The 24652-nt window shown below is 44.9% G+C and overlaps 1 protein-coding gene and 1 pseudogene across 1 annotated transcript in view; both read right to left on the bottom strand.

Annotated features, from left to right (window-relative positions):
• Nucleotides 1-788: 788 nt before the first annotated feature.
• LOC110337209 lies at nt 789-982 on the bottom strand (annotated as a pseudogene).
• Nucleotides 983-6231: 5249 nt separating this feature from the next.
• The window catches only part of Cdh1 (cadherin 1), a 66566-nt gene continuing 48145 nt past the window's right edge, over nt 6232-24652 (bottom strand). Inside the window, exons 4-16 of the mRNA XM_021220343.2 lie at nt 21629-21772; nt 21360-21515; nt 19076-19220; nt 18273-18448; nt 17870-17998; nt 16289-16471; nt 15027-15271; nt 14253-14398; nt 12336-12560; nt 11852-12079; nt 10861-10991; nt 9853-9996; nt 6232-8072 (exon numbers count right to left, since the gene is read on the bottom strand). Coding sequence (XP_021076002.1) covers nt 7863-8072; nt 9853-9996; nt 10861-10991; nt 11852-12079; nt 12336-12560; nt 14253-14398; nt 15027-15271; nt 16289-16471; nt 17870-17998; nt 18273-18448; nt 19076-19220; nt 21360-21515; nt 21629-21772 — 2262 coding nt within the window. The 3' untranslated portion in view covers nt 6232-7862. The remainder of the gene's footprint in view (nt 8073-9852; nt 9997-10860; nt 10992-11851; nt 12080-12335; nt 12561-14252; nt 14399-15026; nt 15272-16288; nt 16472-17869; nt 17999-18272; nt 18449-19075; nt 19221-21359; nt 21516-21628; nt 21773-24652) is intronic.

The raw sequence follows: 24652 nt of genomic DNA, 5'->3' as shown, positions 1-24652 counted from the left end.
TTTTTTTTTTTTTTTTTCCAGTGATTCAACGTTTATTAGAGAAAATTAGTAAGCAGGTCCCAGAGTGTGGTAAACTCAGAGTCACCCCAGCCCTGTGTGCTAAGACACACACTTCAGTTACATCTTGCACAAAAATTATCCAAGCAAATGCAACAGTGTCTTAAGACAACTGTAAACAGTTTTCCAAATATTGTGAATTATAAGGGAGAAAAACACCCCCTCTGAGTATTTTAGGCAATTCTCATATACTGAATAGCACTAAAACCAACAGTAAAGAATTTCTACATTACCCAGGTCTTAAGATGAAAAGGAACAGCTTCCAAAATATTTCTAGTAGCTGCTTTGGGACTGTGGCCTTACTGAGTAAATGCTACCTATACAACTTTAGATAACTATTTTATAATAGCATAGTTTTAAAACAATATTTGAGAAAGTAAACTTCACAAAGATAACACTTTTTTTTTTTTTTTTTGCTGATGATCACTGCTGTGTCCTAACTGATGTCTGGGTAATAGTGAGGGGCCCAATATCTGTCGAGTGAGTAAATACCGTATACATTTCCCTTAAGTACTTAAGTTACAGGCATCATTAAAAATATATATATCATTTAGCTACAATCATTAATTCAACCATTAAAAACAGGTTTTAAACATATGGTACTACTTTAGGGAGGTCAAGGGCTGAAGGAAAAGTTAGAGGTGTGGAAGTCAGTTGCTGGAAGTCCTCTTCATTCAAGAGTCTATAGTAGTTTTCAAGATTCACTCCATTCTTGATTCTCAGCGAACCGGTCAGGGCAAGAGGTACAGGAAGTCGAACAAGACCAGGTCGAAAGGATGAAGAGCCAGAGATCCAGCCAGTAGGAGTGTTTCGGAAGTCCGTTCATCCCAAACTGAGGTGCCTCATCTTGGTTCCTCCTTCCAGCTTCGAACAGGCTCCTCCATTCCCAGACACCGTCGGTACCAGATGCCTGGCTCACCTCCATCTCCGCATCGTTTCACTTCCGCGCACCTGAGACCAAATCTTTAGACTGCTTTGCGCCCCAGTCAAGCAACCAATTCCAGGTTGCCCCGCCAACCGATTAGTCGCCCCGCCCCGCCCCCGCGTCCCGTAAATTTTCAAGTACTAAATGAAACACAATAAAATAAGGCTCACAGATGTACATAGACCCTGAAAGAGAAGCTCACACCAGTGACACCAGAGTTCAGGGAAGCTGAGGTGGCAAGATAAGTTCATAATTTTGTCCCCAAAATTAATAGTAACAAAAAATATTCAACTTTGTATTACTGATTCCTTTTTTCTGACATGTAAAAGTAAATACACAGGGGGATAGAGAGATGGATCCGTGGTTTAGAGTATGTGTTGTTTTTGTAGAGGACTCAGGTTTAATTCCCATCACCCACAAGGTATGTATAACTCCAATTCTAGGGGATCTAATACCCTCTTCTGGCCTCCAAGATGACCAGTCACTCATGTGGGGCATAGACACACATGCAGGCAAAATACTCATAACTATAAAATAAAATAAACAATCCTTTAAAAATCTAAATATAAATATGCACATATGCATATGCTCTGTGAATGTGATAGCCACAAACAGCCCCGTAGGTGTACATTAGTTCTGTTGGGTGATTCGTGTTTAAAGCCAGAACCTCTAGTGCATGCTCTCTACCAATAAACTGCATTGGCATGACCAGTGATGAGGCCTTGAGATGGCCTAGGTAACATTCCTCTTTGTCCTATTTTTTTTTAAAGATTTATTTATTTATTATATGTAAGTACACTGTAGCTGTCTTCAGACACTCCAGAAGAGGGAGTCAGATCTTGTTATGGATGGTTGCGAGCCACCATGTGGTTGCTGGGATTTGAACTCAGGACCTTCGGAAGAGCAGTCGGGTGCTCTTACCCACTGAGCCATCTCACCAGCCCTCTCTTTGTCCTATTTATATGGCTGTTGCATTACTAAAAGATTCATTTAATATTAAAACCATAAGCCCTCCCCCATTATGTTTATATGAAAATGAAACTAAGTTTGAGATTCAGATAATTATCTAAAGGTTTTTTTCCCATAATTCCTGATGGGACAGTCAAAGATCTCAAGACAATGTTGTTTGTTTATTGGTTGGTTGGTTGGTTGGTTGGGGGATTTTTTTGTTTTCTTTTGTTTTTTGAGACAGGGTTTTGGGATGTAATAGTCCTGGCAGTCCTAGAACTTGATTTGCAGACCAGCATAACCTCCAACTCACAGAGATTCCTCTAAAGATATGTGCCTGGCCCAACGCAAGTTTTTAAAATTAATTCTTTTTAGTTGGCATAAGAAATGAACCATTAGCTGGGCAGTGGTGGTGCACACCTTTAATCCCAGCACTCGGGAGGCAGAGGCAGGCGAATTTCTGAGTTCAAGGACAGCCTGGTCTACAAAGTGAGTTCCAGGACAGCTAGGGCTATACAGAGAAACCCTGTCTCGAAAAAAAAAAAAAAAAAAAAAACATGAAACTCAAGAAGAAGGAAGACCAAAATGTGGAGACTTTGCCCCTTCTTAGAATTGGGAACAAAACTCCCATGGAAGAGGTTACAGAGACAAAGTTTGGAGCTGAGACGAAAGGATGGATCATCCAAAAACTGCCCCACCCAGGGGTCCATCCCATAATCAGCCACCAAACGCAGACACTATTGCATACACCAGTAAGATTTTGCTGAAAGGACCCTGATATAGTTGTCTCTTGTGAAGCTATGCCAGTGACTGGCAAACACAGAAGTGGATGCTCACAGTCAGCTATTGGATGGAACACAGGGCCCCCAATGGAGAAGCTAGAGAAAGTACCCAAGGAGCTGAAGGGGTCTGCAACCCTATAGGTGGAACAACAATATGAACTAACCAGCACTCCCCAGAGCTCATGTCTCTAGCTGCATTTGTAGCAGAAGATGGCCTAGTCAGCCATCATTGGGAAGAGAGGCCCCTTGGTCTTACAAACTTTATATGCCCCAGTACAAGGGAACACCAGGGCCAAGAAGGGGGAGTGAGAGGGAGCAGGGAAGGGTATAGGGGATTTGGGGGATAGCATTTAAAATGTAAATGAAATAAATACCTAATAAAAATTGGAGAAAAAAAAGAAACCCTGTCTCAAAAAACCAAAATAAATAAATAAATAAAAATAAAAATAAGAAAATAAAATAAAATTATCTAAAAGAGAAATTGAACAGTCGGGCAGTGATGGTGCATGTGTTTAATTCCAGCACGCAGAGGCAGAGGCACAGAGAGGCAGAGGCAGGCAAGATTTCAGGTCTATAAAGCAAGTTGCAGAACAGCCAGGGCTACACAGAAAAATCCTGTCTTGAAAATACAAAAAACAAAACAAAACAAAAAAACAACAAAAGGTGGAAGAGGAGGAGGGGAGGGGAGGAGAAATAAAGAAAAGGCAAAGAAATTAGAAAACAAACATAAACCTACATCTGGGAGCTCCGCAGTAATATAAGCATCCTCCACAGCCAATCCTCACAAGACTACACCCAGAAGACCCACCCTGTGCAAAGACACATCTGGGGGTGTTTAAGATAGACCCTGGGAGGTATTCATGTAAAACTCATTCTGTTGACAGCCATCCAACAAGGATCCCATTATCAAGACTTGAGGGGGGCAACAGCTGCACAAACCATCCAAGTACACAGGAGTTGCTTGTCCCCTGTTGGCTAAACTCAGAACTAACAAACCTAAGAGCTTTCAGGGGATCAATGGCTGTCGTACAAGCACAGAGTTTCCAGGAAAGATGTCAGCATTTGAAGGGTTCTTGGGGAAAACCATCTTTGAGAGCCATTCGTGATAGCTAGAACGTTTGCATTTCCTTATCTCCTGGCAACATCTCCCGGCTCAGTCACGCTAGGCTGGCATTCTCTTACTGTATGACACTCCAGCCCTTACCTTAGTCTCTTCTGGTATTGATGCATCCGCTCTCACGTTCAGAGAATCAGTCCTACATCGCAAAACTTTCCCCGCTGTCCTCTAAGAGTTCTATAGTTTTAGCCATTCTATCTAGTCTTGAATCCATTGAGCAGCAATCGCTCTATTAGGAAAGGGAAGGAAGAAGGCTCAGGCTCAACCCTTTGCATCACGTCAGCCAATCTTCATAGCCCATGTGTAAAAAAGACTATCTCCGTCCCATCACCGAATGGCTTCGAAACTACTCAAACATCATTTGACCAGACGTCCTAGTTAGCATCTTCTGTGAACCTGACACAGCCTAGGGACTCAAAGCGTATTACTCCGGTTGAATTGGCCAATACAGTAAGGGACTGTCTGACAATGATGAATGTGAAAGGGAGCAGCCCACAGTGGGCAGCACCATCCCTAAACTGGTAAGCCTGAACTGGGCAAGAAAGCTACCCGAGGCTAGGTATGAGTAATCTATACCTTTAATCCCAGCACTTGAGAGACATCTACCAGCGACATCTACATAGCAAGTCACAGGTTATCCAGAGCTGCAGAGTTAAGTCCTTCCTGCTCCCCCCACCCAAAGCCAGCTGACCATTAGCTAATGAGCTCCATTCCTCAGTGTATTCTGCTTCAAGTCCCTGCCTGACTTCCGTCAGTGACAAGACTATGGCCTGGAAGTAGGAGTTAAATAAACTCTTTCCTCTCCAAGTAGCTTTTGGTCAGTATTTTATCACAGTAACAAAATGACTCTAGGACAGCCAGTTTTGTAAGATTTCTTACTGGGTTCCTTACTTCTTCCCAAGTTCAAAGAATAAAGAACAGTTAACGTAGGCAGGTACGGGGTTGTAATCCAGCACTCCAGAGCTGAGACAGGATTGCAAGTTCAAGAACAGTGTGAACTACAATGGCAGCTTCAGGCTATAGTTTTAAAAAAACAGCAAAAATCCCGGGGCAGGGCATGCAGCCTGTCGTCTGGATCCAATCACTGTATTTCTGCCTTTGCTTTCTTGGTATCTCTCAGTATGTATTTCTGAATCATTAACCATTGTCCTATTACCTTCTAGATATGCTAACCCTTTCAGCATTTGTGTCCCAGGAACAAAGGTTCTCCTACAAAATCACATTGCTGTTGTTGCCTAAGAGAACAGTCAGGATCCCAAGATGCCCTAGTAATTCCACCTCATGGTTTATTCCTAGAAGAATCCAAAGCAAGGACTAAAACAGGTGTCCATGCCCATGCCGTTCCAACCCAAGATGGAAAAAAATGTGGCATCTATGTGCATTGGGATCTTACTTTTCCCTATGAAGGAGTAAGGCTCTGAAGCAGACACTAATACCTTGAAAGGCCTGCAACTGGCAGCTCCAGGGATCTGATGCCTACTTCTGGCCTTCTCTCTACCACACATGGCATGCACCCTTCAGAAAAGAAAACTGCTCATGTATGAAGAAAAAAAAGTTAGGCTCCTATCACCAGGTTTTTCCACAGGAGTAAACTGATATCTGAACTGGTCAATTTCTTATTGTGAGGACTATCCTTCAAGCTTACAGCAGTATCTGCTGGCTACTGTCAATCAGAAATTGTCAAATGTCATCTGGGTCAACTGACTCAGTCTTATAACCCCAGGATCAGTTTCCAATACCACAAACTGCATATACATTAAAAAGGGGAGAGCAGAGAGGAAGGTTCTGTGACTGAGTGCACACTGCTCTTCCAGGACTCAAACTTCAGCTCCTAGCACACTCAGGGTGGCACATAACCAACCACCTATAACTAGCTGAAGAAGATCTGACACCTGATTTTCATGGGCACCAGCAATCATGTGTACACACACAATCGTTATTAAAAAGTAAAAAACATTGATTTATGAAAGAGTACAAAGCATGAAGAAGCTGGGGTATTTCTGAAAGGCAGAACTCTCGTCTAGCACGAGAAAGGTCCTAGGTTCAATCTGTATTATTACACGGAACATGGAGAGGGCAGCGGAAAGGAATGGACAAACATCGCTCAGGGGAGGCCAGCCTTCCTTTGCACAGAATCACTGCCTCCATTACTGTTGGAAAATGTCCGCTGACAGCCCCGAAGCTCGCAGGTCCCACATGTCCCAATGGCCTTGGAACTTATTGCTCGCACCACACACCACACGGATGGGGCTCTGAGCAGTGACCCCCGTGGAAGCATTTCCTCCCCATGCAGGACCCCAAAGCATGGAGAAGACACGTCAGCCAGATCTCCCATGATCTGAGTTCACCTCTGTCCTTTTTGTCTAGGAATCCTGGCAGAGCCAAATCAAGTGAGCTTCACAACAGTTTAACAAAACTCTTTAATAAAATTCATAAAAATGCATCTTAGAGAACGGTTTCAATGGCTTACCTTTTCCACCCCCCACAAAATACAAAATTATCAGCACCCACACACACACACTCAAAACTACGTACAAAGGACACTCTATCAACATTACATGATTAAACTACAGAGAAATCAACAGTTCTCACAGTTGACTGCGGGTCATCATTTTCTTCCAAAGTTAGGTAAGTACAGCACTTTCATTAAATTCTTTCCAGTGGTTATTAAAAAGCTGAGACTTGCATTTTGAATGAAAAGAAAAGTCTCAAGGGTCTTGTCTCCTTTTTCCCCATTAAAAGGGTGTTTTCTTCCTGCTTCCTGAGAAAATACACAATTTGTAATATTCTCAGTCTTTTGGTTTTCCAGAGACAGGGTTTCTCTGTGTAGCCCTGGCTGTCCTAGAATTCGCTTATATATACCAGGCTGGGCTTGAACTACTGCCTCTGCCTCCTGAGAGCTAAAGGTGTGCGCCACCACACCCAGCATATTCTCAGTTTTCTACTCAGAATTGGGCAACTTGGGTCTAAATCAGCCAGCATTTTCTGTAGTTACCATCAAGAGCAGGCACTGGAGGGGTGTATTTCCTGGGCTTCAGGAATACATGGACAAAGATTCCAGCCAGAAAACACTAGTTGAGATACCCCTATTCTTCCAGAAATTTTGTGGGATAGGTCTAGCCACCTGTGTACCCTTCACCATCGGTATGCCAACTGGCTGGGTTCACTGACATGCTGCTGTCCCCAAGTTTGGTTTCTCTCGTTGTCTCTCCTCCGTCTTTGGTGGTGGTACTCCGGTACTCCGGTCTCTCTCAGAGAACAATCATTCTTTAGTGTTGGCTTGAAAAAAACGCAAGAAACCAAAGCGGTGCAGAAAACCTCCCAGCAGCTTCCGATCAAAGCAATATATTCCACTATGGCATGCACCTAAGAATCAGGTGTGTACCTTAGAATCTGAGACGTGTGCAGCATGCATAGTGGTCCCTTTTTTTTTTTTTTTTTTTTTTGTTCTGCCCCAGACACACAGCCGAACAAGGAATGCCACTGCCAAGTGAGTTCTCTGGGGGTGGAGAGGGAACACCAGGAAAGGTCTTGGGATCACACACTATCCAGTGCAGTTGCACCCACACCGAGATACCTGTCTCTCACCACAAAAGGGCCCAGGCATTTCTGCATCCTAGAATATCACCTGGGCAGGGCAAGAGAATTCAGGAACATGAGTGGCTATTAGAATACAGAACGCAAACATGGTGATTGAGGGAACGTACACAATGTAAAAAATTAGTGAGGTGTGAAGGGCTTGGGCTGTGTGTCTGGGGCAGATCATAGCTCAAAAGAACAAAAACAAAAACAAAACAAAACAAAAAAGGCATAGTTCATATGCCAGCACTGTAAAAGTAAAAAAAAGATTTCAACAATCAGTGAAAACCACCGTAACACAGACAGTCCAGCAGGGAGAGTGAGACCACTATGCAATCTGCACACTTCTCAGACCAGTCTCTCTTCTACACACTCAGGGAAGGAGCTGAAAGACCACTGATATCATTATTCTGTATCTCCCACAGTGCCACACGGGGGAAGACTTGCTAGTCCCCTAGTCATCCTCGCCACCGCCGTACATGTCCGCCAGCTTCTTGAATCGGTTGCCCCACTCGTTCAGATAATCGTAGTCCTGGTCCTGATCCGACTCAGAGGAGTTCAGGGAGCTCAGGCTAGCGGCTTCAGAACCACTCCCCTCGTAGTCGAACACCAACAGAGAGTCGTAAGGGGGTGCCGTGGGGTCGCTGTCGGCTGCCTTCAGGTTCTAAAGGAAAGGAAGAGGACCGTAATTATCACTATGTATCAGAGGCAGGCAGCACCCCAAACATGAGAAGGTAATCAAGGAGTAGTTAACTCCTTCAAAGTACACACACACACACACACACACACAAACACCCCCCCCCCCAAGCACAGAAGGTCAAGTCATGATACCAGGCTGGACAGAGGGTAAGAGCAACGAGAGTCGTCATACTAATACGCATAGGTAACAGTTCAGCCCAGAAAATCCTCAAGGGATAGATGACAAACTGTTATTGTTAAATGTTAATTCTGAGGGATGAAGTTGGGAGAATCAAGTAATTCAAAGTCATCCTCTGCTACATACTTCAAGACCAGCCTGGTCTACATAGGGAGTACATACAAAGCCAGCCAGGTTTCGTGTCTGAATTCTTGGTCCCCAGTTGGAACAATTTTGAAGGATTAGGGGGTGTGGCCTTCTTGGAGAAGGTGTGTAACTGAGTACAGACTTGAGACTTTTGCTTTTCTTTGAATCCAGGTTTTTCCTGGACATCCTGGAACTCCCCCTATAAATCAGGTTGGCTTCAAACTCCAAGATCCACCTGCTACCTACTATCTCCCAAGTGCAAGGATTAAAGGCAAGGCCTAGGCATGACGTTTTAAAAGACCAGTCATTTCCAATTAGCTCTCTCTGTATTGTATTCTCTGCCTCCAGGTGTTTCATGTCTGCAGACCAAAACATGAGCTTGCCGCTCCTGCTCCAGCTGTGCATGTCTACCAGCTGCCGGGCTCCCAGCCATGATCGTCATGGACTCTAACCTTCTAGAACCCCAAATCAGACTCTTTCTTCTGCAAACTGCCTTAGGCGTGGTGTCTTAGCACAGCAATAAAAACATAATCAATACCGGGCAGTGGCAGCCTGCACCTTCACTCCCAGCACTGGGAGGCAGCAGCAGGTGGAGCTCTAAGATTGAAGCCAGCTTGGTCTACAAAGAGTTCTAGGAGAGCTGGGGCTACATGGAGAAGCCCTATCTTGAAAAATAAAATATAAAAAGAGAAAAAAAGAAACATAACTAAGACTCTAAGATAATGGAGCAGGATGTTAGAAGAATTTACATGTATGTACACGTATGTATGTATTTTCAACAGACTAGACTGCTGAACCCAGTATCTCCTACTATCCGCTTAAGTGTTTTGATCAGAGCTGAATACATTTCTGACACATACAAATACGTTACATGATGGGTGCTATTTTTATGGGCCTTAGATAAACTGGGAAACATTGTGTGTGCTATGTATAGCATGTATTTGTGTGCACATGTGCATAAGAAAGCCCAAGGTTGACAGTATCAGAGGGGTCTTCCTCAACTTTTCTTCACCTCATTTACTGAGTGAGACAAGATCTCTCAACAGAACCCAGAGCTTGCTGACTCAGGACGCTCTAATCTGAATACTGGAATAAGCAGGCCACCATGCCTGCTCGGCATTGACCTTAGTGCCTTGGACGCAGGCTCCGGTCCTCAGGTAGCGGCTGAGGGGTGGCTTTATCTACCTGCTGAGTGAGCAGCCTCTGGCTCCCTATGACACTCCCCCAAACAGGTGTAATGAATGCAGGGAACTCATGCAAAGCAAATTTGCTCTGTAACTCCTAGGTCTACTAAATCTCTGCAAGTAGATTTTGCCTTTGTCTCAGGGTCGTAGGCACAGTAAGGCAACAATTGGAAGGCTCTCCTTATTTGGAATGTTTTTCTCCTTGGTTTGGAGTTAAGAGATGTACTGTGACTTGGCTCACAGCTCTGCCTACTTACTTCATCGATGAAGTTCCCGATTTCATCAGGATTGGCAGGACGGGGACGATACTGGGGCACGCTCATGAGGGTGGGAGCCACATCGTTTCGGGTCACTTCCGGTCGGGCATCCAAGCCCCTGTGCAGCTGGCTCAAGTCAAAGTCCTAGACAGAAGAGCAGGGCATGAGAGCCTGGGAGAAAGAAGCAGCGGCTTGGGCAGGGCGGGGTTTGCTTCATGGCATCGCTATGCTGATGGACAAAGAAAAGACAAACGACCCCCAAGTGCCCAAATGCTATGAAATGGCATTTTCCAAACTAAAAGTCTCCTGATGCAAACTGAAAGAAATAGGAGCCCTCGGGGACTGCATGAGCTCAAGCTATTGAGTCTTCCTCGTTTCACAGGACATGATAATCAGGTAATCACCTGGCAAACTGCTTAGTCCTCCCCACCACAGCTGATACAAGTAGTGTCCTGTCTGTTAACAACGGGCTCCGGCGTGTGAGGGGCTTCAGGCACTGAGACAGCAATAACGTATGCCTACTTCAACTCACAGGATGCTCCCATGCAGCAGACCTGAGCACAGGCTGCAGCTGAGGGCCTTTCCTCACAACTCTGCCTGGTTGGGAGAGCCCCTCACTAATTCACAGATGCTGTCACTGTAATCAACCAACAGTGCAGGGAACACAAGAGTGTCTGGGGAAGAAATTAGAATTCTTGTGACCACGGAGTTCTGTCCTCCATAGCAGTACAGCAGGGTGGTGACTGACAGAGCCTACCAGACACCCCTTAGTCAGGCTTCAAGTTCCCCATCTTTAAAAGCCACCCGGTCAGCCGGGCGTGGTGGCGCACGCCTTTAATCCCAGCACTCGGGAGGCAGAGGCAGGCGGGTTTCTGAGTTCGAGGCCAGCCTGGTCTACAAAGTGAGTTCCAGGACAGCCAGGGCTATACAGAGAAACCCTGTCTCGGAAATTAAAAAAACAACAACAACAAAAAAAAAAAAAACCAAAACCAAAACTAACGAACCCACCTGGTCTTCTTCCCCACCCCCTTCTTCATCATAGTAATACACATTGTCCCGGGTATCATCGTCGGGCGGCAGCAGCGGCTCTTTGACCACCGTTCTCCTCCGTAGAAACAGTAGGAGCAGCAGGATCAGAACTGGAGACAAGGGAGGAAGGCAGGGAAGAGCGATGAGTCACACGCAAGAAAGACCAGGGGAAGCCACTGTCCTGGAACGCCACAGCCTTACACCACCAGGCAGGTGGCAGGTGGGTAGCCACCTAAACTAGGACCATCTCCTGTCCAGCCAGATGAGGTCATTTCTCAAAAAACAATATAACAAAAATAATAAACACGCTTGACACCTGGCTCCTGATACCACTTCTGCTTCCAATGTGTGATTTGAGAATTTTCCCAACTTTATCTACTGCCCCNCCCCCCCCCCCCCAAAAGTCAAGGTATAGCCTCAATAAACAAAACTCTTTGAATCATTGAAATCCTCAGGGCCTTTTAGCAAGTCCAGGACTCTCTTACAGGTAAAATCAGAACAAAGACCACGGACAGAAATGACAGATTCCCTCCAAGCATCTCCATTCTCCTTCATCTTTTCAGCCATGGATACCATCCGATACTCACTTGGCCCTCCATCCATCTCCCCTGACTACCTTGTAATTTGTCATGGCTACACTTGGGCCAATGAGATGGAATTCGGAGGTGATGGGAGCTGCCAGCCTTGCCTGTGCTAACGAAAACAGTGTGCCATACGTCATAACCTGGCTGCCAGCTCAGCATTCCTTGGGGACTGGTTTAAAATGAAGCCTCTGGGGAGCCTCACTAGGGATCCTGGGTCTGAAGTCCCACTTTACTGAGTTACTTACATGCACTCAGTCTAGGAGAGCACAAAGAGACAGAACAGAAGGATCCTGCACCCCCTGTACCCCAAATAAAAGCTCCTCCTAGAAGATGGTCCTTCCTGGTATTAGAGGTCACTGGCTGAAGCACCTGCCTCCTGAACTTACTCAGCAGGGCCAGAATCCCTCCAAGGATTCCAAGGATGGCAGGAACTTGCAATCCTGCTTCCACGTATCCCGCCTTCATGCAGTTGTTGACCGTCCCTTCACAGTCACACACATGGACGTCCAATGTGGTCACCTGGTCTTTGTTCTGGTTATCCGCGAGCTTGAGATTGATTTTGTATTCGCCAATCTCTAAGTCTTTTCTCGGTTGCAAAATGAGAGATTCTTGTGCTGGGGAAAGGAAAACAAAGGCACACGGTGAGACCGGGAAGAGGGGACAGAGCAAAAGGCTCAGTGACTCGAAGAGTTTAGGGAACCAGAGGCATCGAGTGCTGGAGGAAGGAACTACGTGGGGTTCATATCACCTCGCTGTATGTCTCAGAGGAAAAGGAGCGGTCGCGAATGCAAAGGGAACCGGGGCCAGATAGCAAAGCGAAGGGTGAAGCGGGATAGGCAGAGCCTCTCTAAAAACAGTGAGCCTTCACACCTGCGTCATTATACTCAATGGTCCAGTTGACGCTGGCCCCGTGGGTTAGCTCAGCAGTGAAGGGGGACGTGTTGGGGGGAAGGTCTGGATCCAAGATGGTGATGATATGGGGCTGTGGGTTCCTCTGGCAGAACTGCATGTTTCGAGGCTCTGGGATGGGAGCGTTGTCATTGATGTCTGAAAGGACCAGGAGAAGAGTCCCTGTGCCGGTGGCAATGGGTGAACCTACGGGAAAACATAAAGGGTGTCACAGCTTAAAGACAGTGTCACCTCCCAGCAGGTCAAATTCTTAGTTTGTCCATGACGCCTCACCAGGTTCCACACTAACCACAGGCGCTCTGCCCTTGTCTTGGCTTTCTGACAAGCACGCCCTGTGTACAATGTCTTAGATTACCTCTCAGTTCAAAGGCAGCTTTCTTCTTCCCCTCTTCCTAGTACATTACTAATACATTCCAATCTGGGAGTTTATTGTTTTTTTGAGACAAAGCCTTAGCATGTTGCCTTTGGAATTACAATCATCCCGCCCCAACCTCCTACAGAAGACTGGCTCCGGCAGATCTTATTGGAAGGTTAGGAAAAGCAGAGTATAGTAGAATTTGTTGGAATCTTAGAACCACACAGGATGGGGGGGGGAGGGGTGCACCTCAATTTTGAGGTCTTTTGGGCTACATCCTGAGTTCAAAACTAGCCTGGGTTATATATAGGAAACTGTATCAAAAAAAAAAAAAAAAAAAAAATCAAAAAATCTTGAGGCATCCACATGAGCTGTAAGTAGTAGAGAACACACGTCTATGCTTAGCACTGTGTTCAGTTCTCGTATCCATACAAAAAGGAAAAGGGGTTGAAGAGACAGCTCAGTGACTACGAATGCTTGGTCTTACAGAAGACCTGGAGTTCAGTTTTCAGCACTTTGATAGTAGCTCCTGAGTGTCTGTAACTCCAGTTCCAGGGGACCATCCTCTGTGGATACCAGGAACACAGGCAGGCTCCAATACCCATATACATTGTGGCAGTGTGGATAAGGTTGGCCTCCATAGACTCATGTGTTTGAATGCTTGCCCTACAAAAAAAGGGGCACTATTAGGAGGTGTGGCCTTACTCAAGTTGGTGTGGTCTTGTTGGAGGAAGTGTGTAACTGTGGGGGTGAGCTTTGAGGTCTCCTGTGCCTAAGCTCCACCCAGTGTAAAATCAGACCCTCTTCCTGGCTGCCCTTGGATCAAGATGTATAACTCTCAGCTCCTTCTTTAGCACTACTGCCCGAATGCCTCTCGGCTTCCCGCCATGGCGAAAATGGACTAAACCTCTGAGAGTTTTACCCAGCCCCAAATAAATGTTTTCCTTTGTAAGAGTTGCCTTGGGGGCCAGAGAGATGGCTTAGTGGTTAAGAGCACTGATAGCTCTTCCAGAGATCCTGAGTTCAATTCCCAGCAACCACATGGTGGCTTACCGCCATCTCTAATGGGATCGAAGGCCCTCTTCTGGTGTGCCTGAAGACAGCTACAGTATAGTCATATACATAAAATAAATAATAAATCTTAAAAAAAAAAAGTTGCCTTGGTCATAGTGTTTCTTCAGAGAAATGAAACCCTAAGACACATATAAAATTCAAAATAAAAGAGAAAAAAAAAATTGAAGATTAAAAGCATTAAGTAATAATAAGTTCACAACCATGAACCTGAGAGACAAACCAAAGCTCCTGCAGGAAGGAGTGAGATTCAAGTGCAGAACGGGAGAAGAGGGAAGGAAAGCCTACTTCATCTAAAGTTTGGAATTCAGTTACCAAAATTTTCATGTTATGATTGTTTGTTTGTTACAGATAAAAGAAAAGGAAGGAAATACCCTCCCCCTAGCAAGGCAGAGGCAGAGGGGGCAAGCAAGCTAGAGAGGGATGGAGCCCAGGCCACATGGTGTCCATACCATCATCCGTGGCGATGATGAGCGCTATATACGTGCTGTTCTTCACATGCTCCGCATCTTCTCTGTCCATCTCAGCGCGTGTAAAAATGGCACCGGTCTCTGGATTAATCTCCAGCCAGTTGGCAGTGTCCCTCCAAACCCGATACCTGAGGGCACAAGCTCTGGGTCAGAGTAAGAACAATAAAGGAGCTGCGGAGGGTCGCAGGTCCTCTTTGCTTGTTACACAGTTACCCCTTCTAAATACATATATGCATATATATTATAAACATTAATTTTATCTATGTGTGTGTGTGTATGCCTGGGTGTATATACGTGTACCACATGGTGCAGGAGGTTAGAAGAGGTATCAGATCCCCAGGAACTGGAGTTACACATGGCTATAAGCTTCCATGTTGCTGTGAACCCCGGTCCTTTAGTAAAAAAGGTGGGGCGTGTGATACCCCGGGACCTGAGACCCACTGGTTGCCCACTGAATGGCAATTCTTCAGTGAAACTCCGGACCCCTTGTCGTGGACACACAAATCAGAATGTATTATCATTAGATGACAAATGGCTATATTTATAGTTATATAAATGAATATATAAATTATGTATTAAGAAACCAAAGCAGTCAGCCACGGTGACACATGCCCTTAGTCCCAGAAATAGAGAGGTAGAAGAAGGAGCTCTAGGAGTTTGAGGCCAACCTAGTCTACAAAGCAAGTTCCAGGACAGTGAGGACTACAGTGAGACCCTGTCTCAACAATAGTCGCCACTGAAAGTGACCCTACTCACGTGATCTTCTGATTCATGAACGTGTCCGGCTCTCGAGCGGTATAATATGTGATTTCCTGACCCACACCAAGGTCTTCAGGCACTTCGATTCTCTTCTCCGCAGGCATAAAGATGGGGGCTTCATTCACATCTATCACGTCCACGGTGACAGTGGCTGTGGAAGGGACAAGAGACCCCTCAAAGGGCTCCTCGTTCTCCACTCTCACGTGCAGGATGTACTGCTGCTTGGCCTCAAAATCCAAGCCCTAGAGAACAGGAGAAAAACGAAGTTAAAACTAAAATACCACGGATTGGATGTGTGGCTCGGTGGTAGGGCACCTGCCCAGCATGCTTAAGGTCCTGTGTTCGACCACCACTGCCACAGAACAAATATATAAGCTTTAAAAAATGGTTAGTCCAAAAAAAATTTTGGGGGGGGGGGAGGTTTAATTTCAGCTACAACCTTTGGGGGTTCTTGTTGTATTTTTTCCTCTCTGAGACAGGGTTTCTCTGGAGCCCTGGCTATCCTGGAACTCACACTGTAGATCTGGCTGGTCTTGAATTCACATTGATCCGTATGTCTCTGCCTCCCGAGGACTGAGATTAAAAATGCGCACCACCACCAGCTGGCTCAGATACCATTTTTTTGGTTGACAGTAGTTCTCAAACATGGCTGCTCACTGAAGAGGGCATTAAAGTGCTATAGACACTCTAGGCATGCACTAACGTTTGCTAAATTTACCAGTAGTCTTCCCCACTTTTAGTTTGGACATTTTCCAAAGATTTACCAGCAGTTGTGACCTGCTATGTAGGTCCCCTACAGAAGCAACAAGTGCTCTTAACCACGGAACTGTCATCTTTCCGGCCCAGTAGTTCTCAACCTTCCTAACAGCTGCGAGCTTTTGATACAGTTCCTCATGTGGTGGGGACCCCAACCATAAAATTATTTTCACTGTTACTTCATAACAGTAATTTGGCTACTGTTATAATAATGTAAATGTGTTTTCTGGTGGTCTTAGCACCCCCCACCCCAAAAGGGGTCATGACCCACAGGCTCTGCTGCCTAGCCTCAGGCTTTAGAATATTTTTCAGAGGAGCCATACCAATCTCACGTCTAACGACCCAGCAAAACAGCCATGAGAGTTTCTGAAAGCCCTAGCAGGTCAGTGCCACCCTCAGACTCCCAAGCTCTCCCCTGCCAGTGCTGAACCAGTCACGAGAAGACACCGTGGGACGAGAGACCCTCAGCCGGTGGCACATCGTTCACTAAGCACCGTACAAACCTTGGCCGTTTTCAAAATGCCATCATTGGTGTTGGGGTCTGTGATGACAACGAACTGCTGGTCAGGATCGTTGACTATGGTGTACACAGCATTCCACGCCGGAGTATTGGGGACGTCATCGTCAGTCACTTTGAGTGTGACAATATGGGCATTGACCTCATTCTCAGGCACTTGACCCTGGTACTGAAGAGAAAAGGAAAAAAAAAAATTGGGTCACTAGTGACAAGATGACAGTAAGCATGGACCCAGGACTTGGGCTAAAGGAATGGAAAACATGCTGAGGCCAATTCTGGAGGGGTAGATGGAATGAGTGAGGTCAAAAGATGCACATGAGTCTCCAAGGATGGAGGTAAGAACCCTGGGAACAGGCCCTCCTTACACGCCTGAAGCAACTTTCTGAGGCCCTGGTTACACGGACCCTCTGCTAGTCCCATTGTCTCTTTACTGTGATCTTAAGACACGTGTACCATTTGTTCCCACGCTCATCGCTATAGTCTCCATTAGTAAACAAATATGATAAATCGGTTATCCCTGGGGCCTATTGTGACAGAAGAGGAAAAAACTCAACCCTGCCCTTTGAATCCGTACTACTTGGGCCTCTGCTAACTAACCAACCACCATATCAACTTCTAATTCACTCAGTAAAATATGGTCTCCTCTTCTAAGGCTAAAAAGCTGAGCATGGCATTATAAACCTGCCTGCCATCATGAGCTATAAAAATTTAATTGGACTAAGTTCTGTGTCTGTGTCTGTGTGTGCGCATGCGCACGCACGCACTCATATCTGCAGACGAAGAGCCTTTTTAAAAAAGATTTATTTATTTATTATATGTAAGTACACTGTAGCTGTCTTCAGACACTCCAGAAGAGGGCGTCAGATCTTGTTACGGATGGTTGTGAGCCACCATGTGGTTGCTGGGATGTGAACTCAGGACCTTTGGAAGAGCACTCAGTGCTCTTAACCACTGAGCCATCTCACCAGCCCCACAAAGAGCCTTTAAAGGCTCTTAAAACCTTTTCCTTGAAAGTTTCTGATATTCACTCATTTGCTATTTGGCATTTAGTAATTCTTACAAAGCTGGACATGGCATCTTACAGCTGTAACTCCGTATCTAGGAGGCGTGTTGGTGAGCTAGAGGCCAGGATGGGTTACACTGTAAGATCTGGTTCAAATCACCCAACCTCCTAAAATGATATATTTCCTATAAACTGTAAGTTAAACAGACTAGAAAACTTGTCAACTGCTTTGAGCTGACAGGTCTCCGGTAACACAGGGTGGAATATAAACTTAGAAAATGTGAGTAATACGTGAGGCCCACGGATACTATAAAGATGCAGGTAAGGACAGCAGGGCCTCAGGAGCTTTCAGCAATACACGATCCTGCGCCAATGGCCCCAGGCAAAGGACAGAAGAAGCATTTCAAAGATTGTAGCTGCTCCAGTATGTTGGTTTCTAAGTCTGAAGTTCACATTCACTAACCCCAGGGAAGAGTTTTTAAAGGGTTCCCCAGGGCACAGAGGCGAAACTTAGTTCGTGAGCAATGAAGGGCCTCTCATGGAACAAAATAGCTGGAGAGTTACCGTGCTTGGGTTGAAGACGGGAGCGTTGTCATTAATATCCTTGACAGTGATCACAGCCTTGGCTGTTGTACTCAAGCCTTCGCCTTGAAGGTCAGCAGCCTGAACCACCAGAGTGTATGTAGGGTAACTCTGTAGACACCAAAACACATGGAATCAGAACCCACTCCATCAGTCCCCCCAAACCCAGTGCCTCTTACTACATATAGAAAAGTATGTGACCACATGATTAACTGCCCAGGCAGCCTGCTCCCACGCACAGAGCTTCTGCATAGGTATTTAGATAGAAAGCCGAGCCACTTACACTAATTGATCACTAGGTTCAGCAGAGGGTTACACTGTCCATGGGATTTAACATATGTTTGGCCTTAGAGCCCCTCTGTCATCCCCCTGAGCCCTGCCTGACCTCTCGGTCCAGCCCAGAGGTGACCACACTGATGACCCCGGTGTCCCTGTTGACAGTGAACATGTTTTTGTGAGGCAGCTCAGGATCCTGGCTGATGATGGTGTAGGCGATGGCAGCGTTGTAGGTGTTGACATCATCGTCTGCATCGGTGGCTGAGACCTGCATCACGGAGGTTCCTGTCAAAGGAGAGGGGTCTTAAATGGGTTGCAATGGCTAGCCTGGGATTTGCTCACGACTCTTCAGAAAAATCCTCTTCTAGGAGATAAGCACACTGTGTTACAGTTTTTATTTCTAAAATTCTCATCAAGCTACCAGTCAAGGGACATCACACCAAAGGGGCCATGTTCAGGGAACTCACTTTAAATGCCTACAATTCAGATGTGAGGAGGAAAGGAAGATGGTGTTGGCAACAAATATCGCTACCAAGTCCTTTTCTTTCTTATTTTATTTCTTTTCAGATTTCTTATTATTATTCTCCTCCTCCATCATCATCATCATCATCATCATCATCATCATCATCATCATCATCATCTATATGTACACTTGCAAATGCCCTTAAAGGCCAGAAGAGGGCATCACATCCCCTACAGCTGGAGTTATATACGTGCACCACCAAGCTCATATGTGTTTCTACAGGTAGAATGTTATATCTGTTCCCTCTTGCCTCCACCTCATTCCTCAGGGTGGCTTTCAAAGAGCATGTCTGAACTTCAGTGACATGACCTCAAGTTCTAATCCCACCCTTCAAGGTCTAAAGAACCCAAATGTCTTTCTAGGTACTTGGTTCCTTGAGACTAATTTACCTGGAAGAGCACCTTCTGCAACGAATCCCTGAAAGACCTCTTGGATAAACTCTGGCCTGTTGTCATTCTGATCTGTCACTGTGATCACTATCTCCATGGGATCCTCCACTGCGTCCCCATTGGAAGACACAGCATGAGAATATAGCTGCAAGAGAGTCAAGTGAGGGTTACTTGGAAGAAGATCCAGGGTAGTGAGTCTGGCTAGACAGCTCCATCTGCCTCCACTCTTTCTACTATGATATCTTCATGTGAGAATTTTCCACATTGTGTGTTGTTGCTTAATGAACTCATGGTGAAGTCTCAAAGCTAGAGACAACCACCAGACAGATGGCCCATTTATCACACAATACACATAATTCAGTTGGGGTCATTTTCCCTCTGGCTATTCCAGTCTAATATTTCCCTGAGATTTTTCTATATTTGGCACCTACAGATTATCTCCCTCCTAAGTTCACATTGCAACCAAGTCCTAGAAGTGAGCTTCACTTCCAATAGTTATTATCAGAATATGTATCATCTAGGTAAGAAATTTCTCCCCAAGAACAAGTTGACATTTTTTTTTTTTAATATTTATTTATTTGGGGCTGAAGAGATGGCTCAGAGGTTAAGATCATTGGCTGTTCTTCAACACGTCCTTGGTTCAATTACTAGCATCCACATGGTGACTCATAACCACCATGACCTCTGATGACCTCTACTGGTATACAGGCATACATGCAGGCAGAATGCCAATTTAAAAAGATTTATTTATTTATTTGCACTGATGTTTTGTCTGTATATATGTCTGTGTGTAAAGAGTGTCAAATCCTTAGGAACTGGAGTTAGAGACAGTTCTGAGCTGGAACAAATTTATGACGAAGGAAAAAATACCTTCTGGTTAGGAACAAGGTCACTATCTGGTAACTAAAGGTCATAAACTGGGAACAGACAATTTATTGTGGGTGCAAGACAACAAATAAAACATTAGCTAGTTTATCTAAACAAAACTTCAAAATTAATAAGACACAAGGTAGGTGATTCATCGACAAAACTATGCTAATTTGTGATAAAAAATTTACTTATATTGAACTTATAGATCTAGAAGACAGCAGATTTTATTCAGATACTATCTTAATGGGAAGAGATGTAAACATTTCTGCTCTAACTCCTTAAACCTTATATCATGAACTACCACTGCCTTATATTTATTATGAACTTATAGAACGTAAGAGTGTTTTGAAAATCATGTAAGCCAGGCAGTGGTGGCGCGTGCCTTCAATCCTAGCATTTGGGAGAAAGAGGCAGGCAGATTTCTGAGTTTGAAGCCAGTCTGGTCTACAAAGTGAATTCCAGAACAGCCAGGGATACACAGAGAAACCCTGTCTTGAAAAACCAAAAATAAATAAATAAATAAATAAATAAATAAATAAATAAATAAATAATGTAATCAATTATCCTGCTGTAACAATTCTACCTGATAGTTGTATGAGGTAATTTTCAGAGAATGTGTGAATACTGAGAAACAGAAATAAAGATTTGCTGGAGATTCTTTTCTCTGGATCAGAAGAGTGAGTGAGTGTCTTTTCTGTGTGCCTGACACTTTTCCTTTTCCTTTCTCTCTGGCCCACAAAGAGTTAACAGAACTCTCAACCTCAGAGTCAAAGAGGAGACAGCCCAAGCAACAAGCAACTAACTTCTTTTCTTCATGCCTGCTGCTATCAGCAGGAGTTAACTGCCAGAAATCATCAGCTTTTAGCCACAGAATAGCAAGAGAGAGTTAAATTGCTAGACGCCATCAGCTTCTGACCCCCAGAACAGCAAGGAAGAGTTATGAAGCTATCATCAGCCTTTAGCTTTGTCCAAGGCTCGCCCACCTCCATACCTGTTATGGCATGTATATGTATGTATGTTTCTGTCCCTGCCTCTCTGTGTATGTGTGTGTTCACGTTCACATACACTTTTGTGCAGTTATCAAGGAAGGTCGTATGGTATCAGAACACCCAGAGCTGGAGTTTCCAGTGGTTGTGAGCTACCCATGTGACTGCTGGGAACTGATTCTCTTCAAGAGCAACAAATGTTCTTACCCACTGAGGCCTTCCTCCAGGCCTACTCCGACAGCTTCCATCTGAGCTCATGTATTATGTGAGGAATCCCTACAACATCAACAACTAACCACCCCAACTTGTTAAGATAAGTTAAGCTACTTATAAGTTCAGAGCATCCAAACTGGGGATAAAACACCAGCTGCTCCCAAAATATGACAACTTTTACCCAGTGGCCAACAAGTATCTACGAAAACACTCACGATGTACTTGGCAATGGCTTCTCTATCCAGAGGCTGCGTCACTTTCAGCCAGCCTGTCTCCCTCTCAATGATGAAAACACCAACGGGGGGTTTGTCAGCTCCTTGGCCGGTGATGCTGTAGAAAACCTTTGTTTCTTTGTCCCTGTTGGATTTGATCTGAACACAAAACAGAAGGGAATCAGAACTGGCCAGGGAAGATCTCAACACGGGGTCTTTTCATTTTCTCTTCTTTCAAGATAGCAGTGCCTGCCACCAACTTCCTCCCCTACCTGAACCAGGTCCTTCGGGAACTGGCCCTTTTCATTTTCAGGGCAGTTGATGGGAGGGATGACCCAGTCTCGTTTCTGTCTTCTGAGACCCGAATAGGCGATGGGAAAGGTGAGCAGCTCTGGGTTGGATTCAGAGACGGGGTCCTAAGAGAAAAGAAGATTAACAAAATGAGGTAATGCAGAAGACATACGGGTCTAACAGTTCATCCATCCCACGGACGTCCGCCATCTTGAATTCAGTGACTCATTCTCAATGATAAATTTATCTGTACCAGCCAAGATGAACAGTTAAAAGCATAAGCCAAAGAAATGAACATGTCGTTGTATGGACACTGACTTCCCACAATAGTTCCTATGCCTAAAAGCTTGGTTCCTAACTTAGTGGCTAATGAGAGGCCTTCAGATCACAGAAGATATTGAGACCCGAGTCTCATCTTTGCTTTATGGATCATAAGAAAAGTGGTTTACTCTCATGTGTGCTACCCCTGCTAGAGAACAAAATAAAGTATTATTTGAGCTTGAACCTCCAGAGCTAAAACCTAAGTAACCACTCCCCCCTGTGTTAGTTTGTTTTGTTGTTTTTGTTGTCTGTTGGTTGGTTTGTTGTTTGAGACAGGGTTTCTCTGTGTAGCCCTTTGCTGTCCTGGAACTTGGTTCTGCAGACCAGGCTGGCCTTGAACTCAAGAGAAATCCACCTGCCTCTACCTTCCAAGTGCTGGAATTGAAGGCGTGTGCCATCACCACCAGGTTGTTCTCTTAATGTTTAGCATTCAAATAATCACTGCGCATGCAAAATTTGTGGGTTCCGACATTTGACAATTTTATTTAAAAGTTATTTCAAACTTATATAGTACATGCCCTATAAGCCACACACTAATAATGTCAGAAGTAATTGGGTGTTCTAGACTTCCTTTCTTTTGTTTTCCAAGGGATACAGTTCACCAAAGTGGAGCTATCAATCAACGAGACTGGGGAATTGCTATTAAGAACTATTTTTGAGATCGATACAAACATGTTAACCTTATTGTGTTATCTCTGTAAGGGTTGCATTTGTTCTAACAGAAGCAGCTGGGTTAGGAACCAAAAATTACCTGGAGACTCGCACTGAACAGTTCTCATGTGCAATAAAGATAACTTCATGCACAGTCAGGGAAACAGGAGAGCCAAAGATGAATTGTTAAGTGTTTTAGAATGATTCATGGTAACAACGTTTCTACAAGATTTCATCCTTACCCTTCACAGGAAGATACTCATCAACACAGACCACAGCCTGCCAAATTCTAGCCAGGCCCTCTTCCCTGTCTGTCTGTTGTTTGATTTGAACATTTTTAGAAACATTCTCATGAAGTCCAGTCTGGCTTCAAATTATGTGGCCATCGATGATCTTGAACTTCGGGTCCTCCTGCCTCCACTCAACAAAGGACGACGGGTGCATTTACGTGATGGTAGGGAATAGAAACCAGGGTCTCATGCACTCTAGGTTTATCAACTGAACTACATTTTCAGACCTCCTGGATTGGTCCCCCTCCTGCCCCCCAAGAATCAAAACAGGAAAGACAGACAGACATAAAATGTGACCAAGTATTCTAGAACTCAGTCTCACATACCTGCCATACACTGTCTTACCATCCCTGTATCTGCTACCTACAGAAAAAAAGCCAATATGGGCTAAAGGCTGGCTCTGGAACTGGCTACCTGGCTACCAGAATAGCTCCCCCTCTGTCTCCAGAGGATCACAAACCTTCTATGAGAACTGTCCCAATATCTAAAGTGGCGATTTGTTTTGTTTTGTTGGGATAGGGCTTCACAGCATAGCCCTGGCTGGCCTGAAACTTGCTATGTAAACCTGCACTCAGGAGGCAGAGACAAGCAGATTTCTGAGTTCAGCGACAGCCTGGTCTAAACTGTGAGTTCCAGGCCAGCCAGGGCTATATATGAGAAACCCTGTCTTGAAAAACAATAACCAACCAACCAAGCAAAAAAGGTGTGCACTACCACACCTGGATTGGGGGTTTCCAAAATGCAGACTTGAATCAAATCATGATATAGCAGAAACGGAGAGTAAAGTCAGCAGAGGGAAAGATGGGGGTGAGGACCAGGGGAAAAACAGCCTCCAAACTGTTCTTGGTCTTAGAAAGCTCCCACCGTCAACTGCCTGGTGGGGACTTACTGTGCTGAACCTGCGTGCATGACCGCCAGCAAGCTAGGGCTTGGGGCTCAGGAAGCCATGACTAATGTAATTGAACTAAGTTCTTCACTTCTCTAATTCCAGAGAGAAAAACTACATCTGGAGATTACTAAATCTCACAAATCTCAAGAGTCTTCAGAGAATAGAAAAGAAATCAACTTTAAAGGCTTTGGCACAATCCACACCTCGGAGGCAGGAAGCAAAGTGTGTCCAGAATGCCCCCTAGAGAGACACGATAGGAAGTGCCCAGAGACCATTCTCAAAATGAACAGAAGCATTTATTTGGCTTTTGGTGACATCCTCCAGGGACATTCCCCGAGCAGAATCTAGACAACATGCAATGCCTCTTCACTGCACGGGTTTTCTGAACTTCACAGGACCTAAGAGCAGGCACTGCAAACATCAGAAGGATCTTACATAACAACATTGTAGAGAAGACTTAAAACAAGCAATCTGTTTATCATCTCTGTGTATGTTTGCGTGAATTGAAGGCACCATGTACATGTAAGCACCGCAGAGGCCCGAAAGGGAGCCTGTGTCTCCTACAGCTGAAGTCCTGGCTGTTCTATGGTACCTGATGAAGGTTTTGGTAAACAAACCTACAGCTGTCTCTTCAGCTCTAAAAAGGGACAAAGACTTTCTACTGGTCTTCCTTCCCCTTCCTTGCTAAATAAGACACCCATTCTCCCTCCAGGAAGACAACAACAACGGGGAGCATTTGATAAGACTCTAACCTTCCACTCAGTTCTCCCTCCATAGCTTAGGCTCACGTATGTAGTCAACCAAGAGCAGATAGAAATGATTTTTTTCTTTTTTCTTTCTTTTTTTTTTTTTTT

This window comes from Mus pahari, chromosome 20 (genome assembly GCF_900095145.1).
Source record: "Mus pahari chromosome 20, PAHARI_EIJ_v1.1, whole genome shotgun sequence".
Classification (NCBI taxonomy): domain Eukaryota; kingdom Metazoa; phylum Chordata; class Mammalia; order Rodentia; family Muridae; genus Mus; species Mus pahari.
Note: the sequence above shows the minus strand (reverse complement) of the source record. Positions and strands in the feature narration are given on the sequence as shown.